At 38.1% G+C, this 22,822-nt stretch overlaps 1 protein-coding gene across 1 annotated transcript in view; it reads left to right on the plus strand.

Moving 5' to 3' along the window:
- Window positions 1-1,830: 1,830 nt before the first annotated feature.
- The window catches only part of MRPS9 (mitochondrial ribosomal protein S9), a 34,150-nt gene continuing 13,158 nt past the window's right edge, over window positions 1,831-22,822 (plus strand). Inside the window, exons 1-5 of the mRNA XM_039549173.1 lie at window positions 1,831-1,919; window positions 8,706-8,885; window positions 17,326-17,388; window positions 17,479-17,509; window positions 19,809-19,888. Coding sequence (XP_039405107.1) covers window positions 1,854-1,919; window positions 8,706-8,885; window positions 17,326-17,388; window positions 17,479-17,509; window positions 19,809-19,888 — 420 coding nt within the window. The 5' untranslated portion in view covers window positions 1,831-1,853. The remainder of the gene's footprint in view (window positions 1,920-8,705; window positions 8,886-17,325; window positions 17,389-17,478; window positions 17,510-19,808; window positions 19,889-22,822) is intronic.

Below are 22,822 nucleotides of genomic sequence, written 5' to 3' on the forward strand. Positions count from 1 at the left end.
AGGTGGCCTGCTCCTCAAGCCTAATTGATGATTAATTATATGTGGGGAATAAATACCGTTCACTCCAACGGCGCTTTGTTTCTGTAGAGCTGACAGGGGTGAGAAGTAACAATTGCTCAGCACAGTGAGGACTGAAGAGCTCCTCTGCTGCTGAACAAAGCCAAGCTGTGGGGCGACAGATGGCAGATGAGATTCACCATAGGCCGTGAAGAGGCCATACCCATCGCTGGCATTCTCCACCCCTTCAGCTCTGCTGGCTGCTCCAGAAGGTGGGTCAGTGGGACTGTGACCCTAAGCCAACCCCCTTTTTCTCATTTGGAGAAACAGCTAGTAACTAAATGCCATCTCAACATACCCCGTGTGTGCATGGATGCAGTTCCCAGTGCTTGGCCAGGTGTGCACAGGAGAGACACTTCACTGCTCTCCTTCAGTGCAGTGTTCATAGCAATCATTTGCACGTATCCATGTCAGTAAAACTGCTGATGTCTTCATTTTCACAGCTGGCAATTGCAAAAATAAATGCACCTTTCCAGGCAGCTTCTCCTTGACTTCTCCACATGGATGACTTCCTTTGCCCACGGCCAGTCTCCTTACAACCTCTTTTACAACCCGGAGAGGAAATCATACTTACACCTGCATGGCGGGGGGGGGGGGGAAGCAAGGGCCACCCATGAAAAACTTAACAGAAAAATAAACCTGGAAAAGCAGAGATTCATTTCCAGAATTTCCTCTCAAATAGTAACTCCTCTTAAAAAGAAGGTCCCAGTAAGTCTAAAGAAAAGCTTCTCAAAATTCAGTTTTTAATTAATTTCCACTTTTCCCAACGTAAAAAAAAACAACTGACAAAATCTAATCACCTGTAAGGGTATATCCTATGTAACTCAGAGAAACTAGGAACACTCTCAAGCTCCCAAGGTTCAGCATCCAGACTAATATCACCTTGGGAGGTGCCAGGAATAACACCAGCCTCGCCTCAGAAAGAGACGACTCCTGTGTGTCTAAAGTATGTCATCCACAGAAGGGCAATGAAGCTGGTGAAAGGTCTGGAGCACGAGTCCTGTGAGAAACAGCAAAGGGAGCTGGGATTGTTTAGCCTGGAGAAAAGGAGGCTCGGGGGAGACCTTACCACTCTCTACAACCACCTGAAAGGAGCCTGCAGCCAGGCGGGGCTCGGCCTCTTCTCCCAGGCAACCAGCGAAAAGGACAAGAGGAGATGAACTTAAACTGCACCAGCGGAGGTTTAGATTGGACATTAGGAAGAATTTCTTCACAGAAAGGGTGATTAGACATTGGAATGGGCTGTCCGCGGTGGTGTTGGAGTCACCGTGCCTAGGGGTGCTCAGGACCGGCTGGATGCGGCACTGAGCACCATGGTCTCGCTGACACGGTGACTACCACAGGCTGGACTCGATCATCTCAGAGGTCTTTCCAATATAGTTGATTCTGCGATTCCTTTTTTTTTTTTTCCATGGGGAAAAAACCCACAACCCAGTGCTAGGGTGAAACCTGTTTTTTGCTACAAATCTCCAGAGCAGTGCTGCTGCAGCAGACGCTGCAAGTCCCAGCGCTGCGTACTCAAACAAGGAGTCCTGCTTTCAGCGCGCTCCTTCGGAGGCAGGAGGCCAGCCCGGGGGTCTCCTGCTGACCTGGCGGCCACTGTGGCCGTAAGTCCAGGTATAACCCACCACTTTCCCGACACGGCTGGATTTCAGGAACGCCGAGGCTCCGCTGAGCGAGAACCGGCACCGACCCCTGCCCGCGGCCACGGGCTGAGCCGGCGGAGCAGCGCGCAGGCGCTGCCCTGGCCCCGCCCCCCGCCCCGCCCGCCAATGGGAGGGCGGAGCGCCGCGGTCATGGCGGCGGCCGTGGGGCGCGTGGGGCGGCTGTGCCGCCGGTGGGGTGCGGGGCCGCGCGCGCAGGTGAGAGCCAGGCGGGCGGTGGTGGGGTCGGGGGTTCGCGTCCCGCCGGGAATGGCCCTGCCGGGAATGGCCCCGCCGGGAATGGCCCCGCCGGGAATGGCCCTGCCGGGTGTCCCCAAGGGGCGACATTGCCTGGGAGGCCCCGGTGTGGTGCTCACCCTGCTCCTGGGCCGGCGGGGCTGAGGCAGCCCTGCGTGGGGAGTGTCGGCGGCTGGAGTCGCGTTCAAGTCGCCCCTTTCGTGAGCTGCGTTTGTTTCCCTTGATGTGAAGCAGAAGAAGCCTGGTTAAGCCTAGAATTGACAGAGCGGTATATAGGGCAAAGCCCGCGCAAAATATGGCAGTTTTCAGGTTGATAATTCTGAATGATAAAACTCAAGAAGTTCCACCTCAACATGAGGAAGAACTTCTTTACGTTGCTGCTGGCAGGGCGTGGAGTCTCCTTCCCTGGAGACCTTCCAAACCCAGCTGGACGCGTTCCTGTGCAACCTGCTCTAGGTGACAGTGCCTTGGCAGGGGGGTTGGACTGGATGATCTCCAGAGGTCTCTTCCAACCCTGACAATGCTGTGATTCTGTGAATAGTATTTGGTCAGCAGGTGAGTAGATCATGAATCATAGAATCACAGAAAGACTTGGGTTGGAAAGGACCTTAAAGATCATCTAGTTCCAACCCCCCTGCCATGGCCAGGGGCACATCCCACTAGACTGGGTTTCTCTGGGCAAGTCTCTGAATACCTACAGTGGAGAGAGAAATGTGCACCACAAGTAAGGTAACTTCTGATTAAACAGAATAATTTCATTTTGAGAGGTAGGGGTGTTCAGCTGATTGCCATTTAATTAAGGAGCTTAGCTGCTGTCAGTATTGTTTGTGCTGTGATATTTGATACACCTGTACAGATATTTAATCAGTGACCAGCAAGTGGATAAAAAGGCCTGCTGGTAACACTTTCAAGTTACAAAGTAATTTAGGATAATAAGGTTTGAAGAACTGTTGGTGACTGAACTAAACCAAACCATGGGGTAACAGAAGAAAGATGCAGTAAGGAAATGAAATGTAATACCGGAAGGAGCAATTTGAGCTATTTATATTGGTTACATCTAGATTATCTTTACCCATTAGGGATAAAGACCTGGTGCCCATGTGGGTAGCTCTTTATGCAGCAGTCAGGAATACATTGTCTTACGGTGCACAAGGAATGACAAAGAGAAAAAGGCTGAAAATATTCTAATACTTGATTTTATTCTCAGTTGGAATAGTTTGTGTTACTTTGGCTATCTTGTGTCAAAGGTATGTTTATGACAGTAACTTGGTTTTCCTGGCCAGGCACATGCTTGAGTTTTAGCTGAAAATGATTTGTATTGTAAATGATGGAATGTTCTCAAAGGAGGAGTCACAGAGGAAGGTAGGACTGGAAGGGGCCTTGAGGGATCATTTGTCTATTCCTCTCACCCCCAGAGATGGGATCAGTACCTAATCCTGTAGCTATATACAAATTGTCTAGCTGTCTGTGAACCAAAGGATATGAAGAGAACTAATGGGAGACAAGGCCCAGAAACCTAATAGACTCTTCTTTCCATTAGCTGTAGTTAACTTGTGCAACTGAGAATGAGGTGAGAATGTTCAGGATGGTAAGCATTTATGTGAATACAAAAAGCAAGTTGAGAAACTTGGAAGAAAATTCCCCTGAGGACCATTAAAAACAAGATACCAGCATGTCTGAACTGCGGATAGCTGGAAACCAGGCAAGTGTCCTGGGAAAATTATCACTACCTGTTTGTCCTGTCCTTGTGCCTCTGATACAGGCTGTGTTTGAGAACAGGGTATAACTTGATGTATCCATGTTCTGACCTGCCATAACAATTTCTTACATCAAGCGCTTACCTGTCCTGACTGTTTGGAAATTATTTTATTATGCTTATCCTAAAAACCCCTTGCAGTAGATTAGTTCATTACTTCTTGTCTGTCTTAGTGGAGGAAGAAGTTTAATTTCTTAACTTTAAAGTTTGTTGCACTGAGAGACAAAATGGGAGAGGAACTTTGTAATTCAGTTCCCTTAGCAGTGACTGAGCAACAGGTATAGTTTCCTGTTCTTCCAATAAGCAAATGGCAGAGATTTAGTGCTATTTATAAAGAAAAAAGGATTTCTCTTAGGTACTATCCATCATTCACTCTGATGTGATTGAATAGATGTTCTCAGCAGAAGAGTTCAGAGTTCCTATTTAATTTGATTGGGTTGAGTACTTTATCTAAATCACAGTGGTTGTTATATGTACCGATATCAGAAAGAGATGATGGTACTTTGGTGACAGTCTTTCAGAACTACATACTTGAAATGTAAGAGAAGCCTTTTTTGCAGTTGTTAACTAAGCTGCAATTGAAAAGCCTGTTAGTACTTGAAAACTTGGGCCTAAAAACAACCAGATCTGAATTCTGTTCCCTGTTACACACATCTGACTTTTGCCATGTATCGATACATATAGAGCTATCTTTTATTTCCCCACTGTAAGCAAAACTTAATATGTAGGGTTGGTCAAACACGCACAGAAAGTAGGTTTTCTGAGCAGGTGAGATACAGTTCTATAGTTGCCTGCCAAGGGACTTAATTTTGAAAAAAAATTTTCTTCTGATTAAATACTTCGTGAAATCAGGTATAAAAAATAACATCAAATCACTTATGCATATGTGCTGACATCTTGTCATACTTTCTGATGTGTTTTGCAAAATGCTTCTGAGACATAAGTCTGATACTGGTTCACATAACTAGTCTGTAGGCCAAGTGAAATCTGAAATTATATCAGTGGTGTTTTAAGTAAATCCGTTAAAACACATTTTTGTGAAACAGCACACTAGAAATCCAAAACTCACTTATTGAGCAAAAAGCAGTTCTTTAGAAACTGGGATGGCTGTGAGCATCTATATTCTGTATAATTGCTGTGTAAAAAATGGGTTTTTTTGTGCAACAAGTGAACAGAGGACTGTCTTGCATGTCTACTGGGTTCAGTAGCAGCAGCTGTGCCAGTAGCTGGAATATTGGACACTGGGCAGCTTAAGTCCTGCGTTCTGATGTGGTTATACAGCCCCAGTTCCACATCTCTTAGTGAAGTCCTATCCCAGAAATAACATCTTAGTACAAATTTGTTTGTGCGCTGCGTGGTTTTTGAAAAGGAGGTGGTTGAAGTCTGCCAGATAAGAGCATGGAAGAATCATGAAAATGGTGCAACAGTGTGTGTGCTATGTCATTTGGGTGTTTTGTTGTAGAACGGACAACTTTTGGGCTTGAATTTAAATCTCCTGACTCCAATCCACCTTTCCTCCCATTCCAAAAGTATGGGAAACTTGACTTCTCTCTTAGTTGATTTGGTTTGTATCTATGTAACTCCAGTGAAGCAAAATGAACAGGATGAATAAACAGACAGTCCTAGTTACTTCTCTTCTTGAAAGAAAATAGGCCAGAGAAGTTGAAGTTGTCTGAAAATGCTAATTTTTTTTCTAAGGCAAATTTGACATAAGCTGATTTTCTGTAAGTTTATGGTCTCCCTGTAAAATCAGGATTTGCCAGTTTTAATTCTAGGTTGCTCAGAAAGGAGTTGGGAAGGAAGGGTTAATCACAATGAGTTGTGTCCAGAAGTTATTACATGAGCATTTTTAATAATGTTAATAAGCGTTACTATTATTAAAAAAATTGTGAGGCTGCTGTCTTCAGTGATGCTTTATGAAATATGTGAGAAGTGAATGCAAACCTCTGTGGTTTCCTCTACAAAGTAGAGGAGCATGCTTTCTTGTTTGACTGAAACGCCAGAAGCATTTAGCTGTGCTTTGCAGTTTCTGCCTGTGCCACCCATGAAATAGTGCACTTATCCCAGAAGAGGTACCCAATACAGTAGGTATTAATTTGCATAAGAGGCTGTTTTCTAATTATGAATAGTTTGTGTGTCCAGGGACTTTTGATTAGTGACGAATTGAAACTAGGGAAGAATATGAATAGCTTGAGGGAAGAAGGACAAAAATGAGAAAATTACAATAGAAATTGACAGGAATAAGATGAAAGGAATCTTTTTTAAAGTATTCTGTTTAAAGCATACCAGAGAGAAAGCTATTTTGGGCCAAGTAATAAGGAGTCATATTTTCATTAACAGGAATTACAAATAATTAGTTACTATTAAGACAGGTTAGACAGAAGATGAATTGAATTCTGTCCTGAGGAGTGACTAGGAGAGAATGGGGAATATGTGGAGATACCTTTGCTTACCTCATTGCTTTATAAGGAAATCACCAGTGCCTTGCCTGTGGAAAATGTGTGCATTTAAATTTTTGATTATTTTTCTTTTAATTCTGTGTATGTCAGTGTTTCCTCACGGGAAACATGAATATTAAAAGAGGAAGAGACAAACCAGGATTAGCACTGCATGCAATACATATAAGCTGTGGAGAAAACGAAGCAGCAACAGGTTCTTCATCACCAAATTCTACCTTTGACATGTTTTTAAATCTTCTAGCAGAGGTATATGTTACTTTCCTGAGGATCATACCCTGAGGGGCAAATATTTGTCTGTCAGGTAAAAGCATAGAGGGTTAGTCCTTTCTGACTCATGTGATCTTATTCAAAGATTACTTTACCTTCTATAGCAAGCCTGGTTGAATTCATAGGACCTATTTTGCAGCCCAGGCATGGGCTATACAGAGGTTTAATGCAGCATATTGTAGTCTTTATTTCAAGTTGAAATTTCAAGTGGAGTTGTTACGTTTTGTATATTGTAGACTGACATAGGTATGGATGGGTAAATTGGTCATGAATAGCTTTACATATGTGCAACAAATCTAATGAGTTGGATCAGTCCATCCTGGACAGCCAGATGTCCAAAATACCAACTGGGCTGTATGAAAGTACAAGGAAAAGCTGTGTTTTGTTTCCTGTTGAAGTAGGACTTTATCATGTAATGCAGGACACCAAAAGCTTCTTTTCACAGGAGAAGTTCTTGTAAGCTAACTGACGTTACTAACAGAAGGTACAAGTATGATCTGCTTTTGTGTTTGCCTTGTAAATACATTTATGTAATCTTGTTTTGATGAGACGTGTTTATATTGTTGTAGTTATAACTGGGTTTTGAGATTAATGTTGTATTTGTGTAACTTACAGGAAGGCAGCAAGTGTTTTATTTTTTTTATATTAGCTGAACTCAGAAGGGTGAAATCTGTCAAAATGTTCACCATGTCTAAATTGTGCTTGGAAGAAGACAATTCTCATGACTTGGAGAATATTGAATAATTTCAAATACTGCCTTTGTTCTGTTCCTTGTAATCAGGAGCAGAACTAGTTCACATTGCTGCATGTGTTTGGTTTTTAATGTTTTGCTAAAGGTAGACTGAGGCTGCAGCTCCCAGAGCAGCAGGACAATTTAATAATTTGCTCAAGGAAATGAAGGTAAAGAAAGGACTCCCCCTCTACTTTATTCCTCCCATTTGTGTGTTTCAGCCACCTTCTTGTTCCAGCTTTGGCAATTCTCAAAGTGATCTCTGAACTGCTCAGACGTACCAGCTTGGCTGAGAATTGCCCACTTGTTGAGATGAAGCAGAAGTTAGTGTTCTGCCACATGTAGGGAGCTGAGTTGGCTTGCAGAGTTGTTCTGTGCCAGAGCTGGCATAGGGCGAGTAAAGGGAGTGGAGGAAAGAATGCTGGCAGGGGTGGACTATGAGATGGGCACTGTCTGCCTTGTGAAGCTGCGCTGTCTGCTCACAAAGCCTAGCCGTGGCATGTTGAAGGGATGGGGGTGAAGTCTTTCAGAGTACTATGTGATGAACAAAACTTGGCATTTTTCTCAATCAGAAGTGATTCTTTTTCTGTCTTTGCTTTTCTGTCTCACATCGCTTTTTCTTGTGATTCCCTTCCTCCCCCCACCCACAGAAGACCACACAAATAATCAGTTCTCATTCAGTCTGTAGAATAATTAAGCTGCAGAGAACTTTAATACTAATGTTGGAGAGCCAAAATAGTGCATAATATTGGCACTAGGCCAGAACTGAGACATTGCAGCTCTGTCAGTGAAGCTCCTGTTGTCTGGCAGAGAGCATCACTGAAATTAGTCATCTTAAAAACTGTCTGTCTTGATGGAAGTAAGACCAAACCTGTGTGCCACAAAGACTGGAAGGTAACTGCCCCCTGAGTTATGACCTGAGCTGGTACAGTGCTCAGTAGTATTTGCTGCTGGACTACGCTATTAGTTTTCTGCTTGGTCGACTTGAGACAGTGAAGTAGCTTAAGAACCATTTTGGCACACAAACAAGGAAGGAGCACTTCATAGCCTTTCCAGAGCCTTTAGCAGTATTTGGTTAGTGGCTTCTGAAAAGCCACTTGGTAGCTGCCCTGCATATTCTTACCATACTTTGTTGTGGGATACCTTCTAGGTGAAGGCAAAACCTTATTTGCTGATAGATTTTTGTTTTCTTTTATGATGGGATCTGTTGATCAGTGCTGTCCTTTGCTTTTGCTGGATGTTCCTGATATAGGATATACTATGTTTCTTTCCATCAAAAAAATCTAAATTAATTGTAATGTGTGAAAATGTGAAGCTTTTAGAATGTGTTTATCTGTTTATGAACATTAAACCATTGGAAGAAAATGGTTTAATGAGTAATAATGCTTTTCCTGACTTACTCCTGTAATGTGTTGAATCTTGTTATGGGTATGAATAGCTTGCTATACTATTCATGTATTCATTTTATTTAGAGCTCACTATTCCAGAAGTGTAAAATTTCTCACTTTATTTTCTTTTTTCTTTTTTTTTGTTAGATGTTAAGGCTGATCTGTGCCACTACAGCAGTGCAGAGGAAAAATGTCGGAGCCTCAGGACCTGAAAAGTACACAGAGGCATTTATTAAAAAACAGATTGAAGAGTTCAACCTAGGAAAGAGACATTTAGCCAACATGATGGGAGAAGATCCAGAAACTTTTACCCAAGAGGATATTGATGTAAGTACAGTTGCTCTGTTGGAGAAGTAATTTACTGTAGAGTTTCAGATATTGAAAGCACTTTACTTCAGCATGAGCCCCTCAGCTCTCTGTGAATTTTAATCAAACTGTCAGAATAAGGAAGAATGCTACTATGCATTGCAAACATTGCAACTGTGACTGTGAATAGAGATTGTACCTCTGCTACCATGTGAGGTCAGACATCACAGTATAGAGCTGTATGCTGTATCTTGCTAAAGCACAGTAGGTTCTTTTTAAAAGTACTAATGGATAATCCCCTTGATCTGAGGTTGTAAGAGGCACTGTAGTGGTTTATGTAGCATTTCAAAATGTTTACTCACAATTTGACCTGCTGTGTATATTTAGGGTTTTCTTGTGTGATGCTGTAGTTGCTGGTAATGGATATTAAATTTTATAGGATATTTTATAACCAATGCTGTGGATTAGCTTGAGAATTTAATGTGGATGTGATTTTAAGCTCATATCAGTATCTACAAACATGTTGTTTTACTGTCATTCCCTCTCATGACTGGCAGACGGGTGGCCTCCTCTTTCTCTGTCATTTAGGCTTATATAAAGATAAGCTCAATTTCACTCAGAAAAATGTTTTGTTGCATGGATTTTTCTTTTTTTTTTTACATCTCAGCTGGCCTTCACTTCTGTCATTTCTGTCTTAGTTTATCGTACATCAGAGGTAGGAAGGAGAAATGTCATTAGGTGACATTCACTCTTAGGTGAAGTCTCATGGCTGAAGTTTTCTTTGCACAACAGCAACACTACTGCTGTAGCCAAGGCAGCCCAGTGTGCCAGCAGGACCCTTAGGATAGAGGAGGTGATGTGGTAAGTGCAAAGCAAGAGGTGTCCGTGGTTTAGTGTTTTTCAGAGCAAGATTTGTTTGTTGCCTCTCTCAGTGGCAAAATTCCATCTGCATGGCTGTGTCCATTGGAGAGGTCTTGACAGTGTGCTTACACCAAGAAATAATCTGTAGGTTGTGATACAGGCTGATTTCAAACATGTTTGACAGGCTTCAAAACTAAGTTCTGAAACCAGGCAGCAAGGTAGAGAGATCCAGAGTAATGGCCTGTTGAGAAAAAGGCTGAAATGAGACTTGAGTTTTATCAGGTCATAAAATCCATAAAGGCAGCTTGAGTTCAGGTAGGAAATCAAGCTTTGTGAGTACAAAGCTATGCACTGATACTGCATCTACTTTCATGCAGAGATGTGGGTATCACTCTGCCCTTCTACAGACAAGTGCCAGTGCAGAGACCCTGCCAGTCTCAGTGTAAGTAGGTAAAGTCAACAGTAAAAGTGTTCATTGAGGTCAGCAGTAATATCAGGCTGTTTCTTTACACTGGCTATTTTATTTCTCTGCAAACTATAACATTTCCTTTTCATGTATTTTCCAGGGGTTTTTTTCTTACCTTTAATGATCTTTATTTTTTTGAGTTACTTTCTTGTAAAGCAAGCATGCACCAATCTACCACCAGAATATGTCCCATGTTAATACAGTACAATGATGATGCTGATGGTTCAGTTTGCCTGAAAGGTTAATGGTAGGAGAATGCATTAATCTGTAGTCTGGCTTCCTTCCTTCCTTGATAGGGCCTAAGGTGAAGGCTTCTAGAAAGCAAGACTGCAAGAAATGCAAAATGACCCTATTTACGTAGTGGTTTCTTCTTTATAAATCCATAGCGCTACGGTCATTTGCACAACATTAACTAAACTCCACCATTAGTAAAAGCAGGTTCATTCTGGAAATCAGCTTTTACAAATGCAGTGCAGGTGACAAGTATGGGACTGCTTTGCAGACTGTTTCTGAAAAGATGGAGAAGTAGAGCCTAAAGAGTAGTGTTTTGTTTGGTGATACCAAGGATCTGCAGTACATGTTTGATTTCTTCATATTCCATCAGGTGTTGGGAAATAATTAGAGTGTGTAATAGTGTCTGCTATGCATAATTAAATTTCTGTTATAAAAATATAAAAGCTCCTTAAGCACTGGCAGGAGAATTACCAAGCTTTACATTTTGAACAGCAATAATTCTTTCTGATGAGTGCTTATATACCTCCATGTCTTCTGCTGTTAATCAGTCTTTGCAGTGTATTTCAAAAGTAGACATCCTAGGATTCTGTGCTTCACTGGAGTTTCGGTAGAGTTTCATAAAAGCTAAACCTTGTGAAGTTTTAAAACAGGAAAAATAAGTTGACTTACTTGCTAATCCTCGGATGTTGTGGAACCAGAATTGCCTCTTACTGATGCTTTTATTTAGGAATGAAAAGTTAAGCTGTGCATTACAACAGTATTTCTGGAGGAGAAAAAAAAATCCAGCAAATTGATATATAACTCTGCACAAGTCTACCAATTGCTTTTTAATTGGTATTATAGACCTTACTCTGAAGCTAGGATGTTTTATTCTCCTATGTGTGAATATGTGCTATGAAGTTTTTCTAATTGATTTGCTTTGCCCATTCCATTTGATGTATCATTTTTCACTATATTTCATAATTTGTGCTCATTTCTAATGAACAGAGTCGTTAGGACAGGCATGTCTAAGTACAACTGACAGCTAACATTAGGTGCCAGATGCAGTTTATAAAGCTATGTAGAACTGCAGAGAACAGTTTAAATAAATTAGCACCTGTACATTAGTCTCACTTGCTGGTAATTTATAAGCGAATCAGTAGAGATGACATTTAGGTAAGTCATTGATCAAGTTAACAGCTGCATACCCACTGCCCAGCTGGGATACCTAATTAATAGAGATTGCAGTCCTGACCTAGTGCTTTTCCCCATTTGAGTCTGTAATCCTTTTATTTTGTGATTTAACTTTTAACTTGCAGTTGTAGTAAACAGCCCACAATCATTTTCCACTGTCAGTTCTGTGATATTCCACTTTAAAGCCCAGAAATCTAAGTAAGATTAATACAAGAGGAGCATCTTAAGTTTCATGACCTATTTATATGCCGGTATTTTTATTATTCATTTTTATGCAGTCGCTAAACGCTCTCCCAGATACGAGCTCATCATAAAGTAACACTCTTTCCCCGTAAGAGTTAGTAAAACTCCAAAGCTAAAGGTCTGCGTTCATTTTTGCTTTTTGTCTGTCTTATGATCTAATAGATTGTTGTCAAGCAGATGGAATAATTTGAATATAAAATACATGCTTTACTAGTATGTATACTGTTGGAAAAGTACCAGTAAGATTGTTAACTGTGAAAAGGTTAAATGTTGAAAAACCTAATTCCTCATAAGGTTTCTTTCAAAAAATTAAGGCTTCTTTCATGAAAAACTGCTTGTATTCAGTTACTTTTAAAGGTGACTCGGCACATCTCATTTCTAAATAGCGTTCAAATTTTAGCAACACAGAGTGTTAGAAATGAGTGAATATTGGCAAATGCGAAATGTCACAAATGTTATTCAGAACAAAATGTGTTTCTGAACTGCCTGTTGTCTGCAAGAAGAGTGTCTTGTCCAGCATTGTCCTTACAAGAAATAATGGATTTTGGATTTATTTAAATAGTGGAAGCTAGAATGCTTTTTTCAACTCTTCTTAATTTTTTTTCACAGTGGAAGCAAACTCTGCATCAGTATTTTTTTTATTTCTGCATCAATCTGAGCTGATGACTGCTGCATTTTTTTTTACCCTTTCTAATACTGTTCCTCATTTTGAAAAAATGAAATGAAGATAGAAATAACAACTGTTTCTTTCAACAGATTTTTTGGGGCTTTTTTTGCTCTGCAAGCTCATGACAGGACATTAATTTTCATTTTGAAAGTGATTACATAGTATAAATATAATGTAATATTAAAAGAAGGCGGGGTTTTTCATAAAATGCCAGTGGATTGTTCTGCTTGTTTTGGTTTTTTTTCAAGTGATAGAGTTAAAATGTTATGTCACTTTGAACTTGAAACTTTCTGTACAAGCTAGAATTCAGCTTTAGATGTACAGTGATGGGGGTGGTTTCAATAAATTTTACTAGTTAGTTGTTAGAGGAGGGGTTTGTTTTGCAATATGAACTTAGTTGTGTCACTGATTTGTTTGTGGGCTTTTTTGGTGTTTTTGTTTTGTTCTTAACCTTTTCTGTCTTGTTAAATAAATAAAAAAAATATTTCAGAGTTAACATTTTGTGCCCCATTTTTATTTCATTCATTCCTGGGTTTACCCCAGGTATTCTAGATTTTTGATGCTGAAAACTGTTAAAGAATACTGCTAGTGTGGTTAGCAGGAAAACAGCTGTTCCAGAAAACATCTTGGTCTGAGAGGTGATGAAGTACAGTGACTAAATGATGTGATTCAAGAGGCACAGTTTAAGAAGGGAAGTGGCTCTCGTGTGATCAAGTTGAGGAGTAGAAGCTGAAACAGCTTTTGCTCAGGTGTTTCATTAAAATGTTATGGCATAAAGTGTCACTTCTCACTTCAGTGTTTTGATGATTAAAATTTCGTATATATTTAAAAAGGAATGAGCTGGATTCTTGAGTCCACTGCCAAAAAGGGTGCTGCTGCAAAGGGTAGAGGTGGTGTTTGTTTGGGTTTTTTAAATTTTTTTTCCTTTCTTCTTTCCTTTTCCATAAAATATCTTTCCTCAGTGGATGTTACTTAGATAACTATTTTTGCACATGTTTTGCAAATGGGAATTAGTGGAATGTTTTGTGTTCAAGCTTCAATAAAAATGTGGAAAGACACTTGGGCAAGATCAATTTAAGACCTGAACTGTTGAAGTCTCCTATCCCAAAATGACTCTTGTCAACTCTATTTGAATTAAAGTATTGAATTCTTAGTTTCTTTAGACATTAGGAAATAAAACCAAAAGTAACTCTTACTGACCCAGCTGAATTTGTTTGATTCAGACTTAGTCTCTGACATGTGAGCAAACAAAACTTCTTTGCTTGTAGGGGGATGGTAGGAAGGGAAGGAGGATCAGAGGTCCGGATGTGCAACACCCACAGGGAAGAGGAAAGGTTGAGGGTGTGGCAGGTACTCTGAATGAGCACAACATAGCACATGCAGTGCTGGACAGATTATATAATTAATTGGTTTGCATGTTTGAAGGACTGCCGGATAGGTTTTTTTGGATTTCTCTGGTTTTGGGGTTTTTTTTCTTAATAGGGATGGAAGGTTGTACTCATTATTCCAACTGGCTTGAATTCAAACTTAGAGCTGCAAGTGAAAGACATTTTGGTCCTGTGGGCAGTGTATTGACTCTTCTGGTCCCTCAAAAAGTGATGATATAACAGGATTTCTTTTAGTTTGGTACAGGAAAGTTAAGTTTACCAACTGTGCAGTTTAAGAAATGTCAGATGTAAACTATCTTATTACTGACGTGTTCATTATGATCGGCTGTTTTTAAAGATGAGACTACTGGGTATTTTCTTTATCTCTGTGTGGATCAACAGTGAAATTTAAAAACAAAGAGTTTCAAATCCTTAAAAGATATGACTAAATTTTTTTTTAGTAACTCATAGCAGAAGCAGATTGTACCCATTCCACCTTTTTCAAGTAATTTATGTAAGTATTTTTGGAAACATTGTTGTGTTATTAGGTACCAGGATTTTTAATTCTGATTCTGCTGAAAATAATTATGGATGTTTCGTTTTTAGAAAGTTGTGGTTTGTTTCCAAAGACAATGGCAACAGTGTGATTTAACAAATAGAATGTGAAACAGCAGCCTGTGGAGTCTAGAGTGGAGTGCATGTATCTTATATAGCTGACGTGATGACAGGGAGAAAGTAGTTCTTCATATTCAGCACAGCAGTTTCTTTAATCTGGAGTTCAAGTCCAAACAAGCACCAAAAAAAGGGTATGGGCCAGGACCCTTGAGGTGAAAACCACTTCTGGAATGGGAAACTGCAGTTAAAACTAAAAGGTTTCTTGGGAACTTTACTGCTAGCATTTACACCTTGATTATAAAGTTTTAAGAGAGACATTCACCTGCTTTTACTGTTCAGGAAAATGCAGAATGTGCAGTTAATTCTCTATGGAATTTTAGTCTGAGACCTGGAGATTCCTGAAAGGAAACCTGTGTTCCATATCTGAAGACATTTTAAAAAGATTTGAAGAAAATAATTTCATGGTTATGTGCTTCAGCTGCACTTTGGAGGGACTAATTCTGATGTAATTCCTCAGATTGATCCACCATCTTTTAATATTGCTAGTACAGGGGTTTTTTTAAATATTTCTTTTCTACAAAAATGAAGCATTTGCATAGACAAAATCAGCTTCTGTAGATAAAGCTCCCAGGAGGCTGTCTGACTTGCTATGTAGTTGGTAAAAAAGTACAGCCTGAGGACCTAGCTGTGTAAAATTAAGAAGAAAGTTCTGTATAAAGTTGAACTGGAGTCTGTTGCATTCCAGGATAGTTCATCCTTAATTACATTTCCATAAGAAGAGAGAAGTCAGGAAGACTATTTCTTTCCATTTTGTAACAACAAAAAGATAAGCCTATAAAATGAACCATTCTTATTTGGTTAGTTATTGTGTGGAGATCTGAGAGTTAGATGTTAGGATTTCTTAATACAGGATGTGTTCGTGTTGTAGTGTGAAAGGCATGAGTATACCCTTAGCAATAAAATAAACTTTCGAAGAAGTAGAAGGTCTCAGATGGCAGCTACTTTTTTAATTGTAAATGTTAAATTGTTATATTTGGCATTTATTAAGGTGCCATAGTTACAGTAGCTGTTTTGGCTGAGATTCTGGAAATGCTTGTATAAAGATTATGTCTTAAGTACACACACAGTCAGTCTCAGGATCCTGTAATAATTTCTTTTAATATATTATATAAGGTGTTGGTTTAACATCATTTGGCTCACAGCAGATTTCTCTCTTGTCATCATAATTAATCCCCATTTGTTCATAAATAGGTGTTCACCTACTGTGCGTATGCATAAAATGCCCATTGACTAACAAATGGGAATACAGTAGTCACTAAGAGAAACAAAATTACCATTTTATAAAATCAAGTTGAGCCTTTTGTTTGCTTCAGAATTCTGAAAATTTCTGTTCAGAATGCCAGTAGGGGATTAATGAAAGTAATAGGTTAGGTCTTTTTACGCTCCATACGTATTAAATCCGTTGAAGCACTGACAAACCGCTCCAAGTCTATGGAAAAAATTATCAGCAAGTAATAGTCCTAAGGTAGCCTAAGTAACAAAGAACCATTCTTCTTGAGAGAAGATTTTAAACTCAGATTTTATTGTAATTCTACTTTTCTGAACTGTCTAATGGAAATATAAATGAGACCACTGCCAGAGGGGTTTATTTGGTTGGTCCATTTTACTGTACAAGCATAAGATTTCTGTCTGAAGCTCTACTACCCACTGTCTGAAGTTGGCTACCCTTGCCAGACTCCTACATCTGGGAGCTTTTGGTGGCTAGCTTTTTCTGTTGTTTTGTTGTTGTTGTTGGTTTTTTTTAACAAATGAAAATAAATAGCTCTGACAAATGTATGTTTTTGCATTATTAAATGCAGAGGGAGAGTAGGATGATGTGTAACAGAAATGGGTGTCATAGGGTTTAGCTTTGTAAGGTGCTTTGCCTTACATTTTGCCAGAACGATGTGGAATATTGGTACACAAACTTTGTTGGAGGCAAATAATGCTTGTTTAATACATCACATAAATAGTGGTAAATATTGGTTAAGAAAAGGTAAAGTATGTACCTCGTACTTAGTGAAAACAGTGGTAAACAATGAGTGTGTAATGAATGTCATGCATTCTTCTAAAGTATTTTAGCAAGCCTTTAGGTATCCAAGGGGAAAAAAAAAAAGTTGTCACTTGAGTCTTTCTTCTCTGAGCAGTTTGTTCAAGTTCAGCAAAGATTTTAGTGATTCACAGTTGTTTCCAAATGCAATGATCAGTGAAATGCTTATTTAGGCTATGTAAAGTATCTATTACTGCCGCAACAAACATGGCTTTTTAGACTTGAGGAAACTATGTCTGGAAATTGTAGGAAGTGGGATTCCAAATGTTTAAAATTTGGCTTTTTCCTGTTGCTTTAAATAAAATTTCTATGCTTGGTCTGTCAGTAGGCACTGTTAACAAGCACTGATATTTTCAGAAAGATAAATAGGTAAGTGTTGTGATTTCCTCTAGAAGTCACAGCACTTGAAATTTTACTGGAAAATGACTGTGTATAAAGGTGGTCTTTGCACTTGAGTAGTTCTGGTAAGTTGTGATAAATGCATTCTATAAAAACTAAACCTGGCAGCAGAAAGTTCACTCATTCTGATGCAGCAGAGTACAGCCTTCAGAATGAGTTTTTGCTTCTTCTGAGGATGCCAGAGGAAATCGTCTGCTTTTCTTTGCAGCACATCACATATGTGTTATATTTTCTTACTGATTTGCTTGCTTACTGTACAAAAGTTCTGCTATTTTTTGTTTGTAAGAAACATTTTGATGATGCTTTTGTGGGAAAAAAAGTAACAAGATCTTTTTTCTTGTTTTCAGAGAGCTATTGCCTATCTCTTTCCTTCTGGCTTATTCGACAAACAAGCCAGACCTATGATGAAGGTAGGATTTCTTGTTACGTTTCTGAATAACTGTAGCATGATATTTTGAGTAAGTTTTTCCTTCTGCTGATATTTGTTTATTTATTTACAGCATCCTACTGAAGTTTTTCCAGAGCAGAGAAGTAAGTGTTCTTAGATACTTAGTTTATTATTTCTAAGTATTAGAATTGTTACATATGGAGAATTTCTTATTTTTATGGATTGGCTCTTTTCTCTATGTTCCTAATGACTTCTAAGACATGAGCAGTAAAAGTCTATTCTGATACTTTGTGTTTTAGGATAAAAATTATTGGTCTATTCCGGAATACCACTGATCTTCTCAGAAACTGCATTAACTGACTAAGATAAATGTTTTTCATTGTTTAAAAATAAGCAATAAGTGGAATGATGTGTAGAATCTCTTGAAGTAATGGGAAAACCTTTTGTTAAATTCAGTAGTTTTTTGTCAGAGCTGTCTGTCACCTCCATAAAATACTCATTAATACTATTTTAAACCAAAAGTTTTCTTTGTAACTTTATTGCTCTAGACAATTAGAAATTACAGTTTTGAGTTTGTTGAAAGAATAGGCAGAGTAGAAACTCTCCTAATCAGCTCTTTGACGTGAAAAGTCCTAACTCTGTACATCTGTCCATACTGTCTTTGGTTTTGCTCCTGAGACAAGTCCCAGTTGTCAGTGATATGCCAGTACGTTGGTCAGTTCACTAAAATCAGCAATTTAATTTTACATAGGACATTTAAAAAATAATGTCAAAACCTGTTGTCCGTTTTTTGCTAGCATTTGGTATGAACTAGTAGCATGGGTGTGAAATTCTACATTCACTGAGCTGTCAAGTCCCAGATGAACACTTCTGATTATCATTAAAATCTTGACATTTTCCTTCCTTTTTCTTGCTGCTGGAATGAATGATACTTGTTTTTTCAGGAACTTTGTCTTTTGGAAAGCTGTCTAAACTATCTGAAATCTTGAAATTTCAGCTTTCAAATGGTATCATGCCTTATTTTTTAACTTCCCTGTATTGTAAAGTAAAAAAGTAGAAACTGAAAGGTTAGGAGAGAGTTAATCATTAAGCAGTTTTAAAATCCAAAGGCTGTTTTATGGAAGAACTAAGCTACTATTCTATATGCTTTCAGGACTAAAGAATTCTTTGAAATGCTAGCTATATCCTGAGGACTGTAAGAACAAATTAGTATAAATGTGTAGTTTTGTATTTACATCTAAAAATAACATTTTCAATAAGTATCTCTTAAGGCAGCTTTGTCCTATCTATGTATTGCGTCTTTGATAACTTTGAAGTACAAAAACTTAAATTTATACTTTAGAATGTTCCCTGAACAGTAATTTCAACAAAATATGCTTTCACAGCTGCATACATGGAAAATCATGCAGTCCACTCGTAGTATATGTGGGTAAAAGTCCCTTGTATTCTTTCTCTTCTGCTAAGTCTTGCATCTTTACATTCAACTTCTGCTCTATTATATCTTGATATTCCAGTCCAGTATATATAGTGCTTATCAGACAGGTTTTTGGAGTCTTATATTTGCCTTTAATTTATAGATAGCTTTAGTTGAACTTCACTGGATAAAATGGCTGGGACTTTCTCTACAGTTCAATTTGTAAAAAGCTCTCAGGTGTTTATTTTTGTAATTTTTCTTTATTTGGAAGACATCTTTGTCATGTTGTATAAGTTTGCTTTTTTTTTTTCTCCAAAGTTGAAATTTATTGTCCTTAAGTAACATTTTGTAATGAATAAAATACACTGGATGTGCTGAATTAATATGGAACATTTGTTTTCTTGCTGAACTAATTATGTAAACTATAGGGTAGGTCTTTGTATTTAAATATGCCAAATGTAATAACATGAACAAGTTCTAAAATCACCCAAGTTCAGAATACGGTTGTTGCCACAAAAGGCAATTGTACACATACCTAGTTTAGCTTAAATGTATTATGGTAAGAAAAACCTTCTTTTTTGTAGCACTGTTTTCCAGAGCTGCTAATCTTTCATCCTTCATTTTTCAATGTAGATTTCAGTTGTCTCTTACTTTGTACTTCTTTTTGCTCTAAAATGTATGCTTTTATTTACAATACCACCTATACAGTCTTTTAAAGTTTAAGATGTACATGAGGGATTTCCTCATGTAAAATGATATTTACAACTATAATGATAAATATTTGATTATAATTGCAGATGGTGATAAGCTTTTAAAAATATTGTCTAAATCATTAAGATTTCCAGGCAGATTGAACACCTGTGAAATGTCTTTAAATATAATATTTAAATTTAATATTTAAATTTTAAATTTAATATTTAAAAAGACAATCAGTATTATGAAAGAGATTTATAACTGCAGTTATATACAAGGGATTTGTTTTCTAGTGATTGTATATTGCTTGCTTGTCTAATCTTGCCTTCCCGTAGAAATCCAGTGGGGAGAAGATGGCCGACCATTTCACTTCCTCTTTTATACTGGCAAGCAGTCATATTATTCATTAATGCATGTAAGTATGTTATCTGTAATAAATAATGTCAGCTCCCAGTCAAGTGCATGTTATTCTAGAGGTGCCACTCAGGAGCTCCTGAGTTTAGTTACGTCTTCACAGTAGGCCATAATATCACCACTGAAGTTAAATGCAATGTATATTTTTGTGACACAATATTCATTATTATGAGCATTTTTATGTCACATTTAAGAGAACACACTACATAATAGTTCTCCCTTTAATTTTTGGTTCATTTAACAGGTTTGGCCATGGACTGGTTTTGAATAGTCTGAACACTTTCTTGTAAGCTCTATCTAGTTGGTAGCAAAAGATTAGTAGTGGAGAATGCACATCCAACAAAAATGGCTAGTTCTAGCAAAGTTCACTGTAGAATAAAAACTAGGGTTTTTTTCCTCTGTGAAGGGCAAAGCTGTAGGAAATGTTATTTGTGCTGACATTTAGTGTGAAGAAAATTTGCATTTAAACTGCTTAATTGATTTTTCTAAGATGGTTCCATTCATGCAAACTTAAGGCTTTTCCTGATTAATATGGTTCCAGGAGTAAAGGATCTGCATCTTTTACCTTTATGAAAAAAGCTGTATCTAACAGAACGTCACTAGACCCTGAGTCTTAACATGGGTTATGAACAGACCTTTCGTATCTGTGACCATCAGTGGCAAAAGCATTATCTTCATCTTTAGAAGAGTCTATGGAAAGACATTCCTGTTTCTTACGTGTACTTATAGAAGACAAAAGCATTAATAATGTATAATGTAATAATGCAGAAATATTTAATTGGATATTCATGTCAGATTTTGTTTCCTCATTAGATAGTCTTAAGTTAGTTTTGTGGTTAGTCAGTTGTCAGAAAAACAAACTTTATGATCACAATTTCAGTGCACAGCTTTACTGAGTATAGTGTTTTTATTAGAATGATCTGATATTTATTTGCGTTCTGTGTACCCAAAGGACAAAATCCCCTCTTGTCAGGTACATTTATTTCTTTGGGAGAATAAAAAACACCCCCACTTTTTTTTTCTTTTTTTTTTCTTTTTTTCTTTTTTTTTTTTTTTCTGTTGTTGACCTTGGGCAAATGAGCTTCTTGCCCTGGCAGAAATGAAATGAATGATAAATGTAGAGAGTGTCTTTGCTGAGTAATGGAGCTGCAGCATAGGCTTTCCACAGAGGTTTTCTCCTGCACAGCCCGAGGCAGCCCGAGGACCCCTGCTGTTCATTTAAATAGGTATGTCAAATCTGCCTCGAAACGCCGCTGGTTTGATCTGTGGTAATATTTGTGAAGGTTCCATATGGACTTGAGCCCCCTGCAGTGCTAAGAAATAATGTACAACGCTTCATGGTGCAGACGCAAATTTTCTCTGAAAAGGGATGCAATGCTGCGTTTTAGCTGTCGGAGAGGATGATGGAGCTGACGCGCTAGGCCTGTCAACTTGTTACACGGATGGGTTGCACGCAGCAAGGCTGTGGAAAATCTGTGCCTTTTAACTTTTCTACTTAATCACGGTTGTAGCATTGCCTTTAGACTGTATGCTACATTAATTCTCTTCCTGCCTTCTGCCTTTCATCCCAAGTTTCACGGAAAAAAGTAAAGCATGCAGGTCTTGTAGAGGAGCCTTATCAAACAGCTGTCATCTGACAAGCCATTTGCATTTGTTTTGGCTGAAACAGAGCAACCCAAGGGCAAGATGTTTTGTTGCATTCCATCATAATGAAGAAATTACAAATTTTACAAGGAGCACAAGTTTATTTTTAGCTCTACCTAGCAGTTAGAGTATGCAAGCTTGCCTTGGAAATCTCTGAAAGTATAGTGCGCATTTTGTTTCTGAGAGTGTGGCAACCACCTTCAAACAAATGGCCTTGACAATTGCATTTTTCATTAGTATAGGATACTTGAGTGTTCTTCAAGTGTTTCTGAATATTTTCATTAAATAGGCTTCTATAAATGTAAATCCATTAAGTGAGATTTAACAGGGGTTTTTTAAGTCGGCCAAATAAAAGCCAAAATCTGCATGAAATTCCCAACATTGTTTTAACCACTTATTAAACTAATGTGTATTTAACAAAATGTATTCTTAACTCTCAAAGCTAATTAATTTGTCCAGAAAAGAGTTGTATGTTAATACAGCTTAGTGTAAGTAATCAATCTCATTTGAGGATGTCTTTTAAATTGCTACATTAAATCTAATAAACCGGATAAACATATTATTTAGCTTAAACTTGTATGCTATTAATTGCTACATAGGCTCGTGTGGAACTTGAATTTTATTATTGTTTAGTCATATAACTGGGCATAGCATTATTGTTTAGTTAGTGCTAATAAATAGTATTATCCACTTGCTGAAAAGAAACTATCTTTGAATGCATTATAATTGCCACTATACATGTTTGGCTTTCAATATGAAATGAACTATCATGCAAGATATTTGTTACATGCATTATTGTCTTTGTTCTGCTTGTTGAATAAAGTTTAGCTGTAGGGAAAAGGACAATTTATTTTTCTTCTGATACACAAAAGAATGTTTATTGCATGAAACACCGTTTCACAAATGCTTGATAGTACATTTGATCATCATTTAACTTAAAAGTTTTTTAGAATAATATCATTTTTGTAATGTGCAGAGCAAGACAAAATGGTATCTTCATATCATTTTGTATAGAAAAATAGTAATTTCATATAATCATGCTTCTCGTAATTTTTTAGAAATATCAGGGCTTGCTGATTGAGGTAAAATGCTCTAACAATTGAGCATTTTAACTCTTAAAAATACTCCAAAACTTAAAACCCATCAAAGTGTATGCTGACCTCAAAACAGAAGAAACAAAGTAAAGTGCAAACTGAGGTAAAATGTGGGCTCTGCAGCATATTTTAACTATAATGTTAATAGAGGTTTTTTCCCCATAAAAATCTCTTTTAGGGTTTCATTTGCTGATTTC

The sequence above is a fragment of the Corvus cornix genome, chromosome 1, assembly GCF_000738735.6.
Source record: "Corvus cornix cornix isolate S_Up_H32 chromosome 1, ASM73873v5, whole genome shotgun sequence".
Classification (NCBI taxonomy): domain Eukaryota; kingdom Metazoa; phylum Chordata; class Aves; order Passeriformes; family Corvidae; genus Corvus; species Corvus cornix.